We start from the raw sequence: 20,917 nt of genomic DNA on the forward strand, positions 1-20,917 counted from the left end.
TATTCTTCACTTCCTTTAACGAGCATTTCACGCTCACAACTGCAGTGTTTCTTGCACTTTACTGCTTAAACAACACTTTTCATTGCTTGGCACCAAATTATTAAATGATGAAAACCTTAGCCAACAGAATGCAAAGATTAGCAGTGCATCAAAGCATAAGTCACAAAGCAATACGAACTTTGCCAGTGATCCAGAGGTCTTTCCTTTCAACAGTGCCATCCTTAATTTTATCCGCAATGGCTCTGCCAACCTCTTCTTCATTCTGATACGCAAAAGCACAATCAATGTGCCTGTATCCTGCATCAATGGCAATCTTCACAGCTTCGTATACCTGGCCAACTTGAGACTGGAATGGAAAGAAAACGCAGCACAATGGTTCAGTCAAAAGGCTACATCAGCATGGTAACCGAAAAAAATGTTTTCAGAGCTTTAAAGTCAGTTAAACTGGTTTACAAACCTTTACATATAGCTTAAAAACATATGCATATAACTTAAAAACTTAAATGAATAAAAAGCACACATAGATAGCTCATACCCTAACAACCATGCCCACCTGCAGCACATAGGACAAGATATGCACAAATTTCACGCAAGCAACTGAAAATACCATGCACTCACCACTCCTATCAACAATGTGAGATAGTAATGATCATCATGTTCACTGTTCTTTCACTGCTACAAGAGTTACAAGGATGGACACATTTCTGGCATAACGAAGTACTTCTTGCTTTGCATTCTTAAAAAAAAGGCCAAATGTGAAAATTTGCTTGGCACTAGCTTCAGATGACAGCATGTCATTCAAGCCAGTCCCTGTTCAGATTGCAAAAAAAAAATTGGACAAGACACTTAGGCTCTGCTTAAGGGGATAACTCGATAACTGTGCAATCCACCTGCACAGACTACGCTGATGTATTGCACGGTTTTTAAAATAAAAAAGCTGCAAATATTAAAAACAAACCTCCCAGTACACCCTAGTTACTGCAATCAAAAACAACATTCGCCACTGCGCTTAAGGTAACAAAGCCTTTTTATTATCATGCTGGCATTTCATAAAAAAAGAATCAGGAAAAACATCATCACCATCATTATCGGCCCATTTTACGCCCACTGCAGGACAAAGACCTCTTCCACTAGCCTCCAATCCGCCTTTTTCGCAGAGCCGATCTGCGCATGCATGCCTCTCCTTCTCCAGCTCCACTGGTTGAAAACAAACCGTCAACTCCTACTGAGTATACACAGTCCACCCCTAATGTAGATTGTAGCAGCTGTCAAGCACACTTTCCACTTTGCAAGGCGCAGTTAATGCCATGTGGAACTGGACCACACCTGCGTCTCCCACGTGCATTTGCTTTCAGCCCGTTTTTACCCACTCCTCACAGGGTGCCACACCTTGTGAAGGCGGAGGATTAACCCCTATCTACCCATCCTAAGGGATCATTGGTTATCTGCTCTCTGCAACATGCCTATTTCCTCATATTGATTTCAGCCAGGATATCATTAACTTGTGTTTGTTTCCTAATCTGTTCTGGTGTCCTCCTGTCCATTAACATTACCCTTATCATTACATTTTCCATATGTCACTGTTTAAGCCTTTTTGTTATTCTCCAAGTTTCTGCCCCACAGGCGAGTACTGTCAAGGCACAACCATTATATACTTTCTTCTTAAGAAATAGTGGCAGGCTGCTATTCATGATCGGTGAATACCACCCAATGCCTGCATGCATGCAATTCTTATTCTTCCAGCTATTTCACTCTCATGGTCTGGATCTGGATTTGGAGTCACTACTTGCCTTAAATAAATGTATTCCCTTACATCTTCCAATACTCCCCTGCATAATGTATACTGTTGGTCCCTTCCCACACTGCTAAACAATACTTTAGTTTTCTTCATAATTCTTAATCCCACCTATCTGATTTGACGGTTTAGGTCCTCAGTCATGCACTTAAAGTCCTTCCCTGAGTTGCTTAGCAGTGCAATATCATCAGCAAATTGGAGGTTATTTACATGCTTTCCACTAACTCTTATCCCCAGAGCTTTTCCTAATCCAACCCTCTGATTGCCTTTTGTAAACAGGTGGTGAAAAGAAGAGGAGTGACTATGTTACTCTGCCTGATGCTCTTTCCTGATTGGTGTTTTACCATTTTTCCTGTGGAGGGCTACGGTTGCTATGCAGCCTATATTGATATTTTCTAATACCTTTACATATGCCCCTTCCTCAGCTATAGTTATGCAATGCTTGCATGACTGCTGACGTTTTGACAGGATCAAATGCTTTTTGGAGATTAAGAAGTTTGCGGGGATCCGGTGGCTGCAACTGGCAAAGGACAGGGTTAATTGGAGAGACATGGGAGAGGCCTTGCCCTGCAGTGGGAGTAGTCAGGCTGATGATGATGATGAAATGCTTTTTGGCGATTTAAGAACGCTACATACAGGGGTTGGTGGTATCATACCACCTGGTGCATTCTTCTGCTGTTGCTCTGATTCTATTACCGACTTCTTATATAAATACCTTGCAAGCAATGGACAGTTAGTGAGCTATTTGGCCTAATTGTTCAATTCTTTTACACTCCTTTTCTTATGGAGAAGTATGATGTTAGTATTCTTCCATGCTTCCAGTAAACTAGAGGTAATGAGGCATCGCGTGTGCAGGGCGGAAAGCAGAAACCTATGCCAGGCTTTTCACAAAACAATCTCTGAAGGTTACATGTCAGCAAGCAAAGTTTGAAATACTAAGCAAGCAAAGACTCGTGTTTTATAACGGTAGTGCACATTGTCCTTTGTGAAAATCACAATTACATTGGTCAAATGGAAAAATCAACCATAAGTTAAACACAAATCAATTAACACACATGACATGGTCTTGCCACGTGCTTGGCAGGCATCACTGCCGACAATGAACCAATAGAAGTCCAATTAAAAATCATCCAAGTCGTCAAGGTCAGCGCCTAATTCACAGCTATAAAGTGTGGCTGTCACTGATGTGAAGTTTCCAGACATTAACAGCACAGCTTAATCCTGAATTAAGTCATGGCTGTAGCTTGCTGCCCCACATCTTGAATTAAGCCAGCTGCGCAGCAATGTGATGAGGTTTGGGATACAGCTGACTGCATAAGATTTGAGCAGTGTGAAAATTCAGAATCAGCAAGCGAATGCTTCGTAACGACCGGGAGGTGAGAGATACATGGCCTCTGAAACTAAGGCACTTAGACAGGGTGACCTACTACAAGCAAAACAACACATTTTATTGATGTCCTTTTCACAAAAACAGTTGGTGAGATCATGGGGTGACTTTTGCAGAGTGCGCTCTTCTTCAAGGGACGCTAAGGTCAAATTGAAGTTCGCCTATACCAATTGATTACTACAATCTGATGACAACTAGCTACTTTTACTGAATATAGAGCTTTTCTAAGTAGAAGAGGTAAAAAAAAATGAAATCCAGGTACTGTCGACAAAGGTTGTTTTCACAGCAAATTGCGATGCCATCAAGTGCTTTTCACGTGATATAAACACAAACTACCCATCACAGCCATCATTCGATTGATGAAACTGAAAGAGCACCAAGAAGAAATTGGATTATAAAATATTTAGCAGTCACAGGCGAATACCACGGGCTGATCCATGAATAATAACACCTAACACATTATTTGAAGAAGAAAACACTCAAGCAAAAATTTGGTGTCTATACTCTTATAAATTTTGAAAATGAATATTCTATTTGCCGGAAAAGAAGAGCTAGTATACGATATTTTTACGTATTACTTTTAAGATGCATGTCGTTCTGGGTACAGGGCTCGACCCATGGCAATTATGCTGCTGCATTTCAGAGGTTGGTGCAGAATTTCCGCCAGCAAAAATGCTGGTGATAGCTTGCCTAAATTACGAGCAGAAGTAAGCAAGAGTGAGTGAGAGTGCGAAGGCATCGATAGAGTACATCTCTGCTGGCCGCCATGTCGCCTGGCCGCTGCCGCTTGCATGCAACATGGCGTGAAGACGGCGATGTACGCAATTTTTGAGAGCGCTGCAGGTGTTTCACTACGTCAAAACATAATTGTGTGCATTAATTAACTTTCGCAGATTCTTCGTGCATGTCAATGGTTTTAGTCACGATGAGCGGACAAGCTGCTGGATATAGTACAGGCACGCCTTTGGTCGCAGCGCAAGACAACTGCAGAATTACTCCTGGCTGTTTCCATGCAAACATACGAGGCACACGTTATTTTTTTAACGTGTGATGAGGACCGCTTCAGCATACCGCATACTGTGTTACCGTTACCGGAATACGGTAAGCCCGCGCAACGACAGTGCGCTCGCGCTGATTTGTCTTAATGCAGCAGGCACGCGAATCGACCTTAGATCTACCAAATGCCTGGCGCCATCTGGTGCCTTCAAGGCGATCTGCACATGCGCACTGACGACTCGCGGGCTCCCTGTACTCCGGTAAAGGTAGCACGGAACACGGTATGCTGAAGGTGTCTGTTAAGCTTTCCTTATTGCGAGCTATGTTCTCCAGTTGAAGCTGAGTGCGCGCGCATCATATCCCTGCCCGCGTGTGACGACAGCTGGGCGGAGTCCATTCGGCTCGCGCTAACTTCGAACCTGCGGGGGTTTAAACTCCACGTACGCGAACTTTCGAGAGAAGACAAAGCTGCGGGGCGGGCTCTTGCCTAGCCTTTCCCAAACTACCCAAACATCGCTGCAGCGCAGAAACGGATCGCTGACGCTTCTGGCTTTCCGGTCGTTCCCCCGTGCATTGCGGTGGAACACGTCTTCGCCTCGGAAAGTTCGCAGGCCTGTTCACGCCGCTGTACTAGTGTAGGCCGCAAATCGATTCGACATGCGTTTTCCCATGGCTGTGAGATAGAATCTAAAAATTAATGTCATGGACATCATATCTGCTCTCTTGCCGATAAAGAAGAGGCCATTTACTTTTTAGGGATTGTTCTGCATACGTGAGATGCGTGTGCTCGATCGTCCAGCTAACCTCGCCTCAGAGGTCGGTGCAGAATCGCAGACGGCGCAAATGCTATATAGTGATAGCCGGCTGTATAAATTACGAGCAAATCGCGACTAACTGCGAATGCACCGAGCAAAAGCGCATGTGTGTCGGGTCGCGTCGCTTGCCGCCGTCTCATTACATGCAACTTGATGCGAGTGACAGCGGCGCTCGCTGCATGCAGCTGGGCGTCTGTGTCATCTGTGTGCGCACGGTACGGACTCTGCAGCTCCTCGAAAATCGCGAACGCAGAGCTAGCAGAGCAAGCCGTTGGACGTGACTTTAGCCAAGGGTCTACAGCGACGTCCGCCGTACTTTTTTTTTTATCACAACCAACTAGGAACATCGAGCGTATCTTCGTACTTTCGTAGACACTTAGTACTTTTGCCCACACAGTTTTACAACCTTCAGAGGCTAGTTATTGAAGAAAACTCTGCACTAAATCATGAGGAAAACTGACGCCATGTCCGCGTGTTTACCTTCCAAGTTCCAAGGCCAATGGTAGGAATCTTGTAACCCGATGAAAGCGTCACGAGGGGAACCTTGCTCGTCATGTTTCCGTGCGTGTGTAAAAAAAATGCCGACACCGAAGGACCTGTCAACATGTCCAAAGGCAGTTAATAAATGAGGCACATTCATTATATCTGGCAAAACATAGCATGCACAGTAAAAGACCGGTTACAAATACATGTAACGCGAACAACGAAGTTCTTTGAAGCAATTATTGCGAGCAGAAAGTTTTGATCATTAGCGAGAAGTTATCCTTCGAAGCAACGGCTGAAAAATACACTGGTACCTCAGGGCCGCTAAGTTTTCTTCCAATGTCCCTTGAGCGCAAAGCAGCAAGCAACGACAAGCCAGTCCTCAAACCGGCGGCAGATCAACAGGCTGTGGCGGGACTCGGGAGCGCGTTTTCCGCTGTGAGTGCTGCGACGGGCGTTTGGGTGCGCGCACTGACAGCTGCGAGGCCAGCGAGGCTGCGAGTCGGCAGCATCGGGGGAGAGGGTGGCCGGCTGGATTAGTTGGCTCTTGGAGGAGGTTCAACAGCGCTTGGGGAGTTTTTTTTTTTTCCTACATTATTTGGAAATTTGTCACTTCGTTGATTGCGGTTCTCGTGGTGTTGCTTGTAGCCTCTCTCTCGCACGCTCCGCGCTCTCTCGACGGGACAGATAAGCTAGGGAAAAAAATCGACCGTTTTCAGCTCATATCCCTAGACTAGGGCTCTATAACTAGGGCCCTGCCACCAACTAGCGCAAGTGGCGCAGCTGGCACTGGCGCCGCTGGCACTTTAGAAAAACATTCCGTATATAGTTTAAAGTATGCCATAGATTAATTACCCACTGTTATCTTACCTGCTGCGGGTCAAGGAAAAAAGGAGTTGATTAAATTCGTGTCATGCAATGGAAGCCTTCTTAGAAAATGTTCTGAAGGGCCCTTGCAAGGCGCAGGCTGACTACTACGAGGTGCTTGGATGCGATGAACTGTCTACGGTACGTTCTCTCATTGCATTTATCGAAATGATTGCGCTGCTTCGCGTCGTGTGAAGGTTTGTAGAAGCGGCTTTATCGACTTCGGACGCGCAGATAGCGCCCGCGCCACTGGCTGGTCCTGCGCGTAAAGTGCTTGCAATCGATAAGCGAGCGAGGTCACGCAACAAGTGTCTGATCTCGGAAGCTTGCACGGCTCCTCCTCGCCGCGTCTCCTTGCACATTTTGTCCTCCATAGTATTATATGAGGCGGCACATTTCGCATGCATGATGTGCGCAAAATCTGACCTCCTTCAAGCTCTTCAGTTGCTGGAATGCGTACAATTTTACGTCGATGGAGATGCCGTGCGTAAAATGAATGCGAATGTAATAAAAAATCATTACATAAAGGACCTGTAAAGGAAGAGCAGACTGAATTGGCTAAAATGTTGTACTTGAGTGGGTTTTGACTGTCCCACGTACAGTTAAAGGTGCGTCGAAGAGTACAAGGTGCAGGCAAAAAAAAAAAAAAAAGGTCAATTGGAGTCGAATCCAGTTGGGTAACTCATGCAGTTGGCTTCGTTACTGCCAGTTGGGCAGTCCACTTGGTTCTACAATGTCAAATTGGGAGCCACTTGGACCGTACATTCCCATTGGAGCTTCCGATTAGAAAGTCCAGTTGGAAGCCAGTGATTTCCTTGAGTGGGATCTGCGTATTTCTACAAACATAGAACAATGAACTAAAAATAATTGTTCTTGTAAAAAAAGGTGTTGGAATTATGCGTAATCTGCTGGATTCTTCTACCTTTTTCGCCATCACTGCAGTCGTGATTAAATACATTGGATTATAAAAAATCCTGGAGCCAAGAGCTAAAGGCAGATAAGACTGCCTGATGGGTGCACCATGTAAAGATACAGAATACAGGGACACGTTGACAGCAACTATGGGGCAATGTTTACAGAAGGATAAATATTAATACAAAACAGGAACTAATGTATTTAATGGAATGAAAATAACTCTTGAATAACGCAATAAATAACAAGTACAGAGGACATGAAACAACACATCTAGCCAATAGTGATCATTAAAACACATGTCAAGTACCAGCTGTTGAAAGTAACTTTGCCCAACAGACAAGTGCCACTGACTCCATGAGGGTCCAATGAATAGGGTATATAAATCCAAAGAAAAAAGTCTTTCAGTGCATATTATATATTGAACTCTTTCATGTATGTCACCTCTTCGGGCTTGTAGTGTTCGTACGGTTGAAGTATCATGCATCTTGCCTGTGGACCACTTGCAGCTGCCATTTGAGTTGAGAGCCAACGGTTAACCTGATGTTCCAGTTGGAGCGTCAAATTGCAATGCCCCATCTATTCCAATTGCTTCCAAGTACATGATAGGAAATTTTTACATTTGGAAAACCCAATTGGAAGCCAGTGTATTTTCTTTAACGGGGCAGATGTTCCAATTGGAGTCCCCAGTTGGTTCCAAATACACAAATGGGAATTCTCCATTTGGAAAACCCAATTGAAAAACGTGTTTTTTTTTTTTTTGCCCAGGAGGGAACGAAGTGCGCACAAAAAGATGAATTTCTTGGTTATTTCGTTAGTTGAAAATGACTTTTGAATACTTTATGCCAAGAGGAAAACTAGTTAGAAAACAGGAAAAAGTGTGCTTGTCACACGTAATACTAATGGAGTAATCATTAAATGAAAAACTACAGAAAATGTTTACTACATTTGAATCGGAGTGAAAGCATGGATTTGTGCTACGTAGAAGATGACGGTGAGCAGGCAGTGCTGTGGGACAGAGCAGATGGAAGTTGATGAAGATGACGCTCTCCAATGCACTGTGCGAGAGTGTGATGCAGTTTAACACAAGGCGTGTTGGCTGCGATCTGTTCGTGCAGCCGCTGGTTCGACTGCCAGTCAAGGATATTGATTCAATTTCTTTTTCTCTTTTTCATGATTTGACCTCTAACTTAGCTAGTTAGCTCTAACTTAGCTTAGACCTCTAACTTAGCTTGAGTAGTGAAGCAAACTTTCCTCCCTTTCATATTGGAGGGATCTGTACTTGTGATGTGTGTGCTCTTCTCATTTTAATATTGCATATTCGTGAAAACACGTGCCAAGATCAACAAAAATCAAACAGCTATGCTTCCGTTTCCTTTATATGGATATCATTCGCACTGTCTTTTTATATCTGCTTTGTGGACCAGCATCCATGAGTAACATAATATCACTGATGACTGTATTAATTATGACACTGTACTGTTATTTAACCAATTTCTGTAGCAAACTACAACCAAGCTGCTTGAGTTGGGCTTTTGAGCAGAGGGGTGCTCAGCAATAACATTCAGCTAAGTTATACAAAAGTACACGAAAAGCCACTTTTTTTATGAGACATTTTAGATGCATGGTTCATTTCGACGTGTGGAGCTCAAAGTGAAACAAATTTAATATTTTTATATTGCACATAAATTCACTGCAAATTTACTATAAACTATGTGAAATTACTAAGCTAGAGTAGAAATTTTCCTCCATTGCAGGTGGACAATATTGATCATGTGCCTGGTATTTTATGCACTTTTGTACTGCTGTTTCTCAAATTAAAGAACTTGTAAGTAGAGAACGGTTTGGTCCTGATTAATATTGCTCCAATTTGCAGGATGAACAACTTCTTTGTGAATATAAGGTGAAAGCCCTCAAGTTCCACCCTGATAAGAACCCAGGCAACCCAGAAGCAGGTAACCTGGAGGCATCTAGGGTGCCCGCACTATTAGTTTGCTAGATGGGGTGCCAACTTTTTAAAATTTAATTCTGTATCATTGCATGTAAGCTGTGGTGGTTCAGTGTTGGAGGTTTTATGCAGCCTAACATAAGATTCGAGGTTGGATTTGTGACTGTAACAATTACATTTTAATGAAAGCAAAATACGTAAATACCTGTGTTTTTGTGTACATACAGTACCAGGTGATTTTTTCAACGTTTACCGGTTTTTATTTTAAAAACATTGAGAGATGTGTCAGTGTGATGCGTGCAGGTGGATTGTGCACGAAGCAGAGATTAGGTACATGATATAGTTCCATTAATAGATAATTAATCAGCTAAAACTATGTCCTCAAATTTTTATTTTAGATTTTAGGGGGCAAAATTATATTGTGAAATTGAAGATCGTCAACATCGAATGTGAGCTCAGTTTTAAAGTTTTCTTAATTGGCAATGTGGGTCGAAATATCGAATGTAAAAAATACACTTCTGAAAGCTCGTTGAGCTAGCTTTCCTGCATTGCATTTTTAAAAAGTGGTGTTGCTGTACGTGGTATCATCGCTGAAATCAACGTAACTTCTTCTGAATCATCAAATACACAAATGGAGTCTGTATTTGACACATAAGGAATGTGTGCAACACAATTTTATAAATACACAAAGCAGGAAATCCAACTCAATGAGCGTTCAAATGCGTATTTTTCATGTTTGATCTCTCGAACCACATTGCCAATTAAGAAAATTTAAAAGCAGGGCTTACCATAGATGTTGATGGCTTTCAGGTTTGCAGTATGGCCTTGACCCCTGAAATTAAGATAAAAAAATCGATTAGTTAAATTAGTTAATTAATAATCTAATTATTGATCCAAATCAGGTATATAATGTCCACGTTGCTGTACAGTCCACCTGCACAAACTGCACTGATGTATCTTCCACAGTTTTTAAAATAAAAATCTGTAAACACATGCATGGTATTCATAACAAGAAATGAACCTGCAAACCGTTTTAAACTGTTCCAGTTTCAAAGAAGTGGGGGAAAAAAAGAATTGATTTTCAAATATATGTAAGCTTTACAGCTGTGCCTTATCCAAGTTAACATATTAAACCAAACATTCAGTGTGTAACTTTTAACAAGAGTTGCATTGGTGGCTCAGTGACTATGCCACACTACTACTGAGCATGAAGTTGCAGGTTCAGTTTGTGGTTGTAGTGGTTGCATTTTAAAGCAGGCAGGTATGTTTGTGTGCTGAGGTTATGGTGCACATTTTAAAAACTGGGGGATCGAAATTAATCCAAAGCCCTCCATTATGCCGTACCTCATAGTTTCTCCCTTAGCTTTCCTTTCTGATGAGCGTAATTGTAATAACTGCTCTCTGTTTGCTTTTGTTCTCATGTGTGCTGGATTGGAGAGATGCACACTTTAGGAGCACATAGGTAGCACATGGTTTGGCTGCTGATAGTTTTTGAGTTTTCATAATGGCTGCAGCAGTTGCAGTGCAAATGGCTACAAGACTGCATGTGAAAGAAGTGCGGTCGTTTTTCTTTGCTAGGAGAAAGCAAAAATAAATAATTTGAAAAAAAGGCAGCTGCCTATTCCTAAAAGGTAGTAGGTATTGTGGCTAGATGGTGCAGTTGCCTAGAAACCACTGCAGCTATTTTGCCATGTGACATATTAATAGCTTGTTTTGAGTGGAACAGCGTAAATAGACACTGCTTCACCCAAAATGAAATATTACTAACTAGCTTAATTGTTCAACCTACTACACTATTAAGTAAAACACGTTGTTGGGCTAGTTGGTGCATTGCATTAAGGAAAATAAAACGAGCCAAAAAAGAAAAGACATACAGGAAGCAGACAGGACAGAGGCTGTCCTGTCTCCATCCTGTCTTCCTAGTTTCCTGTATGCGTTTATTTTTTTTGGCTGGTTTTATTTTCCTACTACACTATATTACCAGCTGTAGTATGGGCAGTCTGAACTAAGGGCAGAATATGGCAATGTTGTTTTGCATACTTGGCATAGAGAGATAGACAGGTTCAAGCTTACTGTGCTCATGTGTTTGCCTGTGTGTTTAGAGTACTGAAAGCTTATTCTGTCTTGTCATAACCAGCTCAAGAATTCCAAAGGATTCAGGAAGCACGAGACGTCCTGCTGGATCCTCAAAAGCGAAGGAAATATGACAAATGGAGGAAATCTGGGCTCAGTATGCCATTTCAGCAGTATGTCAACCTTAATGTCACAGTAAGTTTTTTATGCCATAAACAGATGAGTGGTTTGCTCTTGAGGCTGCATAATATTAAAAATTATGTTTTGAGAATCTTGTCAGAACTCTCTCAACACAAAAAAGTGAGTGCGTAGTGCACAGAAGACATATTTTAAAATGAGTGGGTCACCGTCATATAGTCACAGGCAGACTAGAATTCTTTTTTTGTGGGCTATGAAGTAAGACGAAATAATGAAGGCATCCTGAATGCACCTTTGCTAGTTTTTTCATGTCATTCAACGTAATTTATAGCATCTGTTGTATTCTTACGGTCTGGTTCATCACTGAAGATGAAACACCGTTGTTGGCTAGTTTTCTGGTGTGAAAAAAGACAAGGGCACTTTCACAGGTGCATCGGCAAGAAATAAAATGTACAAAGGTGCAGCATGATGGCGTATGATTGCCCAAGCACAGCATTTGACACTGCTGGCATGTACAGGGCTGCAAAGTTGCACTTTTAAAGAGGCCTTGAACAGCCTCTTGAGCATGACAAAATTTACACATTCAGCGAGTAGAGTACATCACCACAAACATTTCAGCCAGGTTGAAAATTCCTGTGTGCCACTTCATGGTCAGAAATGAAGCTCAAAAGTAAGCTCTCCATTTCTCAGAGTGGCGCTTTTACTACTATAGCTGTACAAGGGACCTTCTCTCGAGTTGACGACATCACTGTTGGCACAGTATTTAGGAAATGAAAACTCCCGCATTCTCCTGCTGACAGAAGAGAGTGTTGTTGAGGTGGCCTTGAGACATAACATATGGTAAGGCGAAGGCACTTTTGAGAATGTGCAATGAGTGGTCAAGTGACCCAGGTGGGGTTGCAAGTGGATGGATGCACTTATGTGGTGGAGGGGTGGCTGCACCTACTGCTGTCACCTCTTTGTTCCAAGGGAGGTGAAAAGTGATGTTTTTCTATCTGATATACATGGTTGTGGAGCAGCTGCCATGTAGCTTTAGCACCTGTGCTCTTCTGTGCTGCTGCTCCTGCTACTATTGCATTCCTGGAGGTAACAGTGATAGTAGGGCTATCCTGGGCAGTCGTGACCAGATTTTCATTACAAAATAATTGCTCCACTAGCAGCAGACAATCTCCATCAGCACTCTGCATGGCACTCAATTCTATGTATCTGTACACATTTTTTTTTTTTTGTATTCAGTTTACAGTGTTGTTGGAACATTTTTGGTAGTAGTGACAATCACTAAAATAGTTCTAAGCATGCTTTTGTATATTTGTATTGCCACTTAGCATTAAAGACAGAAGAGAATGGAGGAGCAAACGAGGTGGACAGAAAACTTTCCTTGGCATTTTTCATTTTCTCATTCCATTTGTTGTGTTGTTCTTCTGGTGTGTAGCCTTGCAGAGGCATTTTACGTTTCAAATGGAGGCTTTGGGACTTAAATCCTGTTTTGGCTAAAAGATGAATAATAATGCAAGGACAGTGTCCTAAAGTTTGTCCATCACAAAGTTCTAGCATGCTCTACAGTTTGTGTCATGTACGTACCCATTTGAAGAAAACATTTGGGACCAGTTGAGTTTTTCAATTAGTCTCGATGAGTAGCAGTTGCAAAAGCAGAAAACCAACTGGTTTTAATTCGATTTTTCAGTCCCAATACACCACCTCAATTGGCTACTGCAGTACTGATTGTAGCTCTTTTAAGTTCCAAATGGCTTTAGAAGTGCGGTCGGCATTCCCAAATGAAGTTCCAGTTCCAGTTGGACAGCACATTTTCCATTTGACTTCCCAATTGGAATCTGCATTCCAGTGGAGCCCTAACTCTAATTGCACAGACTTACATGTTCAAGTTGGCTTTCCAATTGTATTTCTGGTATCAAGTGAGTCTTTCAGTTTCCAATTGACGTTCCAGTTTCATTCTCGGTCTCAACTGCACAGTTGAAACAGTTTGTAAAGTTCCATTTTTATTATTGGTGCTAAATTCTGCTGGGTTTACCAGTTAGGCTTTTTATTCCAAATAAACCTCCAGACTGGATAGGGTTGATTGTTCATACACAAATCATTTTAGGCATGCTAAAATTGAAGTTTGAATGTGTGTGCCAGTTATGATGCCTGGGTTAATAAGAAATCCAAGCAAGCTGGTGATCACAGAATGGTCCCAAGCTGCAGTTGGCTTCATAGTACAAAAAAACGACAACATTAGGTAACATACAATTAAACTTTGCAATTAGAAATTTTCCAGTTGGAAAGTCCAGTTGGAAAGTCCATTTGGAAGCCAGTGATTTCTTGAATGGGATCTGTAAATTTGTTTCTACAAACACAGAACAGTGGGCTTTAGATCTTTTAAATAAAGATATTAGCAGTTTAGTCTGCTGAATTTTTGCATTATTTTTGTCATCAGTGTGGGTGTGATTAAATGAACTGACTTCACTCGATGGACAAATGCGACTGGCTCCAGCAGTAGTGTCGCATGAATGGGGTACGTAAATAGGAACAAGATATAGAGTTCTGTGGATATGAGCTTATGTTTGTAGTGTGTGACTATGGTGCTCATCGAATGTTCAAAAGTGTGCCATTTTCATGACTTAAATTTCCTTATAAAAACGTTGGCTCAAGGCAGAGCACCTCCTAGCAGTCCAACTGGTTCCATTTGGACTCCAGTTGGTTTTTAACGCCATTGGATTGGATCCAAATTGGTCTAATTGGGTGCCAATATCGAAATGAAAAATTCGGTTGTTTACAATGGAAAATTTCCCAATTGGGCTCTATTTTTTTTTTTGACTGGCTATCACTCCTTTAGGTCAGTCTGTAACAAACTGTGTGCCAGCTTTGATAAAACTAATATTCCCTCGAACTGTTTTAATTTGGATATCATGTTCCTAAATGAATGTTACAATGTGGACAATTATTATTGAGATGTTCTTTATGTGGTTAAAAGTGGATGGTATTGTAGCTAATGCTGAAATACCATGGGAACCATTGCAAGTGGTACACTGCAGTGGTAGCTACAGCATGTGCCATTAGCTATGGCTACAACTTCAGTGTACCACTTGTGGTGATTCCCACCTGGAATGGCAGCTTTTCAATGAGGAAAAATGCAGGCTGGACCTGCCACAAGATTTTGCGGAAGTGCCCCAAGCGATAAAAATCAAGGTAGATCATTTTACTGCAGTCATCAGCTCCCCCTGTGTTGGAACCTGCAGAACTCATTTGCATCAAGTATAAACATCACTTTGTGTTTGGGTGCAGAAAAATATTTTAATGGTCAGGGTTCTATGGCTGTTACACTTCTCAGTAAGGCTTCAGGAAAATTGAAAAATCCTGTTTATAGAAGGAAAGTTAAATTTGCCCTTTAACATCGAGCGTCGCAAATTCACGACATACTATTTGCACACTGTTTACTCATTACCACATGGAGCCTGCATACAGTGTTTGATGTCATCATGTTCTTAGTAGCCGGTGCTTTCCGATCAGAATGTTTGGCATCCGTGTGAGAAAGCCGTCTAAAAAAAAGGGGGGCAGAAATGTGCAGCTTCCAGCCAGTGTTTGACTACCTGTCGTGTTCATTACCTGAGAAGTGTTGCATGAAAAATAGGAAGACATTCGTTAGGCAAAAATTTGTGTACTGTCCCTGGCCCTTCAAAGTGGTTCAAGGCCTTTGAGTTGAGCTTTCAAACAACTCAAAATAGCTGCGCAAAATGGGCTGAATGCTAATTGTTTCTAATTGCTGACATACCGATTTTTCAAGTTTTAGGAGCACTATCAAGGTTTTGATGCCAGCCTTTGAATGGATGTACTTTAACTATCGTTATGGGGAGGTAAAGAATATTTTCTTTGCGCCTTCCTTGCCTAATAAAGTACTTTCAACGCAACTCACGAAAAAAACTAGCGGAAGGACGCAGACACAAGAGAGGGACACAGGACGACGCTGGACGCTTTTTTTCTGTGTCTGCGTCCTTCCCCTGGTTTTTTTCGTTAGAACTATCTACCAACTGGCCCAGCTTTCTACCCTACTGAATCAACTCAACTCATTCGTTCATAATTTGTGCATTAAACGGTTAATGATCAGCCTACTTAGTAAAAAAAATAGGTCCAAAAAGTTAGCAGAAATCGGCTCATAACATTACCGCATTTACTCGCATAAAGGACGCACTCTTTTTTTTCTGAAAGTTATGAAAATTGTGGGGCGCATTCATTACACAGGGATCCCGGCTGTGGCTGCTGTTTTTGTTGGAGGCGAAACGCAAAAGGTGGCCGTGTGCTATGCGATGTCAGTGCACATTAAAGAACCCCAGTTGGTATAAATTAGTCCGCAGTTCTCGACTAAGGCATCCCTCATAGCTCATGTGTCACTTGGGGATGCTAAGCCCCACAGTTTAATTTCTTAATTTGTTTTTTGACAATGAAAATAGCAGGCGTGTTCATTATTTGAGCATGCCCATTGTGTGAGTGAACATGGTTGGTGTAAAAAATTAGTCACTGAAATGAAACCTTTTCTGCTCAGTTAAATGGAACAGTGGTTTGTGTTAAACTAACTTTATTTACTGTTTCAATCTTTTTTTCATCAGTCCCTGCACTGGGTCACCAAGAAGACTAAGGAGCCCATGCTAATGGAACATGGGCACCAGGCATCTATGGAAACACGTATGTAGCTTTTTTTGCTATTTTTTGCCGTATGACAAAGGTGCCACTTAACCCTTTAACCACCAACCACGAGCTGCGCTCATCATGGGGAGATTGTACCAATATCGGCAATGACGAGTCACACTTGTTCGGCCCGATGTTGCGTTGCTGCCAGCACCAAAGGCGAGGAGTTATGGTCAGCAATTTCGTTGGTTGCAGTTTTGAACACTAGAGGGTGGTAGTTGCCCATGAAACTCGTTTTGAGCCTTTTGTGCGTGTTTTAAGCCTGACAACAGCCATTCTTGCCAAAAATCACCAAAACAATAAGGAAATTTTAGTACATTTTTCAGGAAAAATTTGGTGATTAAAGGGTTAACAAGGATGCCGTGCAGATGGTTCTGTCTTTTTGGCTGCCCCTTATCTATAGGAAGGCCAAAGAATAGGAATGAGTGCTAAACTGTGAGAAGCATGATAGAGGTTCTCTTTGAGCTTATCATTTCCACCATGGCAATGGAATAGTGCAATGGAGCCCAAGTGTGTTTGCTTGCAGGTATCAAAACACTCAAACCATGAAAGATGCCCAGAAAGCAGCTATAAAAGAAAAAAAAAATGTATGCGACTGCTGGCATGGGACTCAAAGGCATGGGACTCAAGCTTCTTTATCCATTGGTGACTCACAATGCAGTGAATAAGTTACTGAACTTCAATTAATATCTTGGAGCTATTGGCTACTTCACATGATGGTCATCTGAGCTGAATTAAAATGTGCAGGTGTCATTATAGTTCTTGTGAAATAAAGATAGCTCCATTTGAAGCAATCAAAACACAGGCAGATAAAGAGGAAGTCTAAACGACATTTGATAGCACCATTTTAGTATTGATGTCAGTTTTCATAGGCAGCACCTTGGCATGAAAGGTGGTTTAAAAAGGCATGTCTGCATGTCCAAGTGATTCTTGGTGGTAGTTGTTTGTGTTTAAAAAAATGCAGAGAAAACGGAAGGAAAGGATCGGTGCTGGCCATGGAACCTGCTGCCTATTACGTTCAGGGAGTGGAGACACCCCTTTGTCGTTGCTTGTTTTTTTATTGAAAATGATTGGTGTGACATGGATCACCACTTGGAATTTTCCTACACCAAGTAAATAAATTAATTGAAGTTCTCCCATATATTTTGTTTCGGTTTCAGCCATCAAACAGTGGTTACGATGTCAGAAGTGGGTTAAGATCTTGTGAGGCATACAAAAACTGTAATATCATCACTGCTTTATCGTCTTAATTCACCCCATCTCTTACTGTAGCCTGCTTGAGGAGCCAGAATAGCAGCGAGTGGAGGAATGGCTATTTTATTGCAACTTTTGTGTGCCTCACATAACATCAGCCATCAGCCTGTAGTTTTGGCAGCTGAAACCAAAAATACATGGCAGGAAAAATTTGATGTTATTTACTGGATTTAAGCAAATTTCACCTTGTGATCTATGTTGAGTAATGTTTTGTGCATCTTTGTAAAGCAAAAAGCAAAAATACACTTTGAGGAATTTGCTCTCTACCCCTTGAAGCACCTGATCTGCAGCCGGCAGAAATAAAAGGGACAGGGGAGAAGATAGGGAGGCGAAACAGATAGGAGGGACAGCAAGAAAGAATAGGGGAGAGAAGCTATTTACAACTATATACAAAGTCACAGTAACACGCACACATTCACACAGGTAAAGAAGGACATAAACCGTTTATGCACTGGTGTCCTGTCACTGTTCCGCACCGTGCATAAACGGTCACTGTAAAACATTGTACATTACTTACGCACACTGTACACAAGCCATGCATGCCCTGTCTCATCATGGTGTGCCGTGTACAGCTCACTGTTGAGCAGCCGAGGTTGAGCTCCCGGCTGCGTTTTTAGTGTACACGGAGTGTCCCAACATTGCGCGGCTACCAGTCTAGAAGCAGATTGGACATCACACCTGTCTGCTGAGTGAATGGACAGAAGCCAAACAATTCTTGTGTGCGAGACCTGTGGGGCTGCTCAGTGGCTATGGTGTTGGGCTACTGAACTCAAGGTCATGGGATCAAATCACGGCTGCAGCGGCCGCATTTCGACGGAAGGGAAATTCAGAAATTTTCGTGTGCTGTGCAACGTCAGTGCATGTCAAAAGAACCCATGGTGGTCTAAGTTAATCCGGAGCGTACTATTATCGTCTCCCTCATATCCCATATGTGTCGCTTTGGGATGTTAAACCCCACATAGTATACTGCTTGCACGTGCTTTTGGCCACAATATATGTTGTTGGCATGTGGAATGTCTATTTTACAATGAAAGCTGTTGTAACTTTGGTTTAGCCATATAGCCCTGCATTCTGCCCTGAAATCTGCAGCGTCAGCCATAAGACTCGAATTACTTAGTGGATTAATTTAACTTATTTGAATTGAATTCAAGTTAATTTCATTCAGGTAAATTCAATTCAATGGCTTCCACCTGCCACAGTTGGCAGATGGCAAAATGAAGAGAGGGAAATTCCCCCTCTCGCCACGTTTAGGAAAGAGGAGATATTGGGAACTTGCGAAAAGGCAGGGGGAGAGAGAGGGTGGAAGGTGGCTGGTGGCCAGGTCAGAATTAGCTGATTCGAATTAGCACAGCTAGGCTTTCTCATATGGCTGACAGTGTAGATTTTACGGCCAAATACTGGGCTAAATGGCTTAACCAAAACTATAACAACTTTCGTCGATTAATGCACTGGGCCACTGTAAGCTTAGCTCTACGAATTTTTTGTGTTCTGGCATTGTGTAGTTAGAGAGCGTCATGTAAAAACTTGTACTTGGCTTTAGCAAGCTTGTGGTCTGAGTGATTCACAGTTTGAAAAACTGTTAAAAGGTGTACGAGTACAGTGTGTGCAAGAGCAGATTTTTTTGCTTGGTTGTGTGATGAACTCTTGTTAATTCAAACTGATGTTTTGCTCCCATCAACACCATGTGTATTAAAAAGGCTCATTCTAATTCAAACTCTGCATAGTTACAATAAATTTCCGGCCCCCTTTGAGTTTGTATTATTGAAAGTCTACTACACTTGTTATAATAAGCCATACTTTCTTTTTTCATATGTTGGGTACTTTCTTGTTGTGCATTGCAGCTGTGGACAGCTCAGGTGGTGTCCTGTCAAGTTGGAGGAGCAAGGAAACTGCCGATGAGCTGCTAAGGAAATTCAGAAATTACGAGATCTGATTTTATGCTGCAGGCCAAATTGTGCTTCCCTGCAGTAAAGGTCACAGTACTTGTATATGTATGTGTATTATGTTTGCCACAATAAAAAAAAAAAAATCTATGACACACTGCTGTAGCCTGAAAACTATCTGGACAGCGATGGCTAGCATGTTCCAGTTTTGACGAGCCAAGTTGCTTGTACAGACACCAGGAAACACAGTGTGGTAGGGGCTGCAACCTTGGGTAAATTAGCATTGTTATTAACTTGAACAACCCATGCTGAACAACCAATGCATTACAAGCCCTGTAAGCCCCTGCAAGTGAGTGCTTCCGAGGCAGCTGCATGCTAAAGACGCCAGCTATGCCATGCTAGGCGTTTCCATCACTGAAATTAACTGGCAAGGCCTTCTCACAGAGGAACAAAAAGACTTGGGAACAGGTGTGTCAGAGGAATACCTGCCAACAGTGAAATTTTCTCTTACTGTGCCCTATCCGGCTGTTACTGTAAAATGTTCTTTTTCTTACGTATATTTACATACAAGTGCTATTATATTCTTGCAGCTCATGTATGCACAATTCCTATATGCAATTTGCAGCAAGAGGTGTTAGTAAAGGAAACTACACTTAGTTGCACTGTGCCATGTGTGCAATGAGTAGCGCTTAGTAATACAGCCCCACAAGACTCGTTGCCTACAGAGGGAGCTACAGATAGCATCATGGTTTTCACGAAAGGGTGCCCTGTGCTGCTATTGCTAAAATTGTTATATAACACTGCACTGTGAGTGATAACCATTATGAGAGTTTAAAATCTGCAAAGTTCAGAACAAAGGAACTTTGCACAAGAATACTATATTCAGGCTTTTGGAGCCAGTAAGAATTCGGGTGGACATAGCAGTGTAAAGGTAGTTAGTGTATTTGCTGGTCTATTAATAAATCGCTACCACCATTTGCAAGCAGCAGCAATAACTTTTTCAGCAGCTGGGCCATATGAAGCTTCTGCGTGGCTGTCATTTTTTTCCCAATATTCTATACACAGACAGGCTGCCTGCCATTCACTGGAAGATGGCACAGTGTGTGGCAGCACTGGAGAAGGAACACTGCCATGCATTTTATGCAAGGAATGGAGATAAAACGTCTGTTGTACTAGACAAGGCAGTTTTCTCGTTTGTGTGAATCGGAAGTGAAAGGCTGAATGTTCAAACTGTTTCTCACTGAAAAAATTAAGATGGAGAGGTGTTCTGTGTGCCCAGCACAAAAGCCGACGTTCAATTCTGCAAGGAGCCAAAGATATTAATAATATACATCTCGATGCAGAAACTGAAGTGATTAGCAAGCTTTTTACAACTCAGTTCTGTCAAATCATGCGTGCTTTGTGCTTATATGTTCTTAAATGCTAAAAATGGCGCCAATTAGTGATTTATAAATACCAACTGAACAACGTTTTGTAGCAGTTTTCACGTGACTATCTCACTTCAGTTAGCGATAAAATGCAATAAAATTACACTAAAATTATCTTTGTGCAAGTGTTTCAGTTGGTGAAAACACGTAATTGCATGAGTTACAGCAAATAGTGCTTAAAAAACGCACATTTGGCAGGCTAATAGCTCAGCAGGATGTTAAATTGCCACTGGCAGTACTCTAAGGAGCTTTCATCTGA

The 20,917-nt window shown here is 42.0% G+C and overlaps 2 protein-coding genes across 4 annotated transcripts in view; one reads left to right on the plus strand and one right to left on the minus strand.

Moving 5' to 3' along the window:
• The window catches only part of LOC149353570 (aldo-keto reductase 1B-like), a 28,059-nt gene extending 21,913 nt beyond the window's left edge, over nt 1-6,146 (minus strand). For both annotated transcript variants that reach the window (XR_016291012.1, XM_089582665.1), the window contains exons 1-3: nt 5,791-6,146; nt 5,474-5,589; nt 179-346 (exon numbers count right to left, since the gene is read on the minus strand). Coding sequence is in view for 1 of the 2 variants with exons in the window: in XM_089582665.1 (XP_089438791.1) it covers nt 179-346; nt 5,474-5,548 (243 nt within the window). In the remaining variant the exon portion in view is untranslated. The remainder of the gene's footprint in view (nt 1-178; nt 347-5,473; nt 5,590-5,790) is intronic.
• LOC149353571 (dnaJ homolog subfamily C member 12-like) lies at nt 5,365-19,384 on the plus strand. 2 transcript variants are annotated; one of them, XM_089582666.1, is made up of 5 exons: nt 5,365-6,484; nt 9,132-9,210; nt 11,341-11,471; nt 16,016-16,091; nt 19,190-19,384. In XM_089582666.1, the coding sequence occupies exons 1-5, from the start codon at nt 6,395-6,397 to the stop codon at nt 19,279-19,281; spliced, it is 468 nt and encodes a 155-aa protein (XP_089438792.1). In that variant the 5' UTR covers nt 5,365-6,394; the 3' UTR covers nt 19,282-19,384. The 2 variants fall into 2 exon arrangements, with proteins under 2 accessions (XP_089438792.1, XP_089438793.1); XM_089582667.1 differs by lacking the exon at nt 5,365-6,484 and adding an exon at nt 9,014-9,037.
• The last annotated feature ends 1,533 nt before the right edge of the window (nt 19,385-20,917 follow it).

Source organism: Amblyomma mixtum, chromosome 3, assembly GCF_055824585.1.
Source record: "Amblyomma mixtum isolate Tamu chromosome 3, ASM5582458v1, whole genome shotgun sequence".
Lineage (NCBI taxonomy): Eukaryota > Metazoa > Arthropoda > Arachnida > Ixodida > Ixodidae > Amblyomma > Amblyomma mixtum.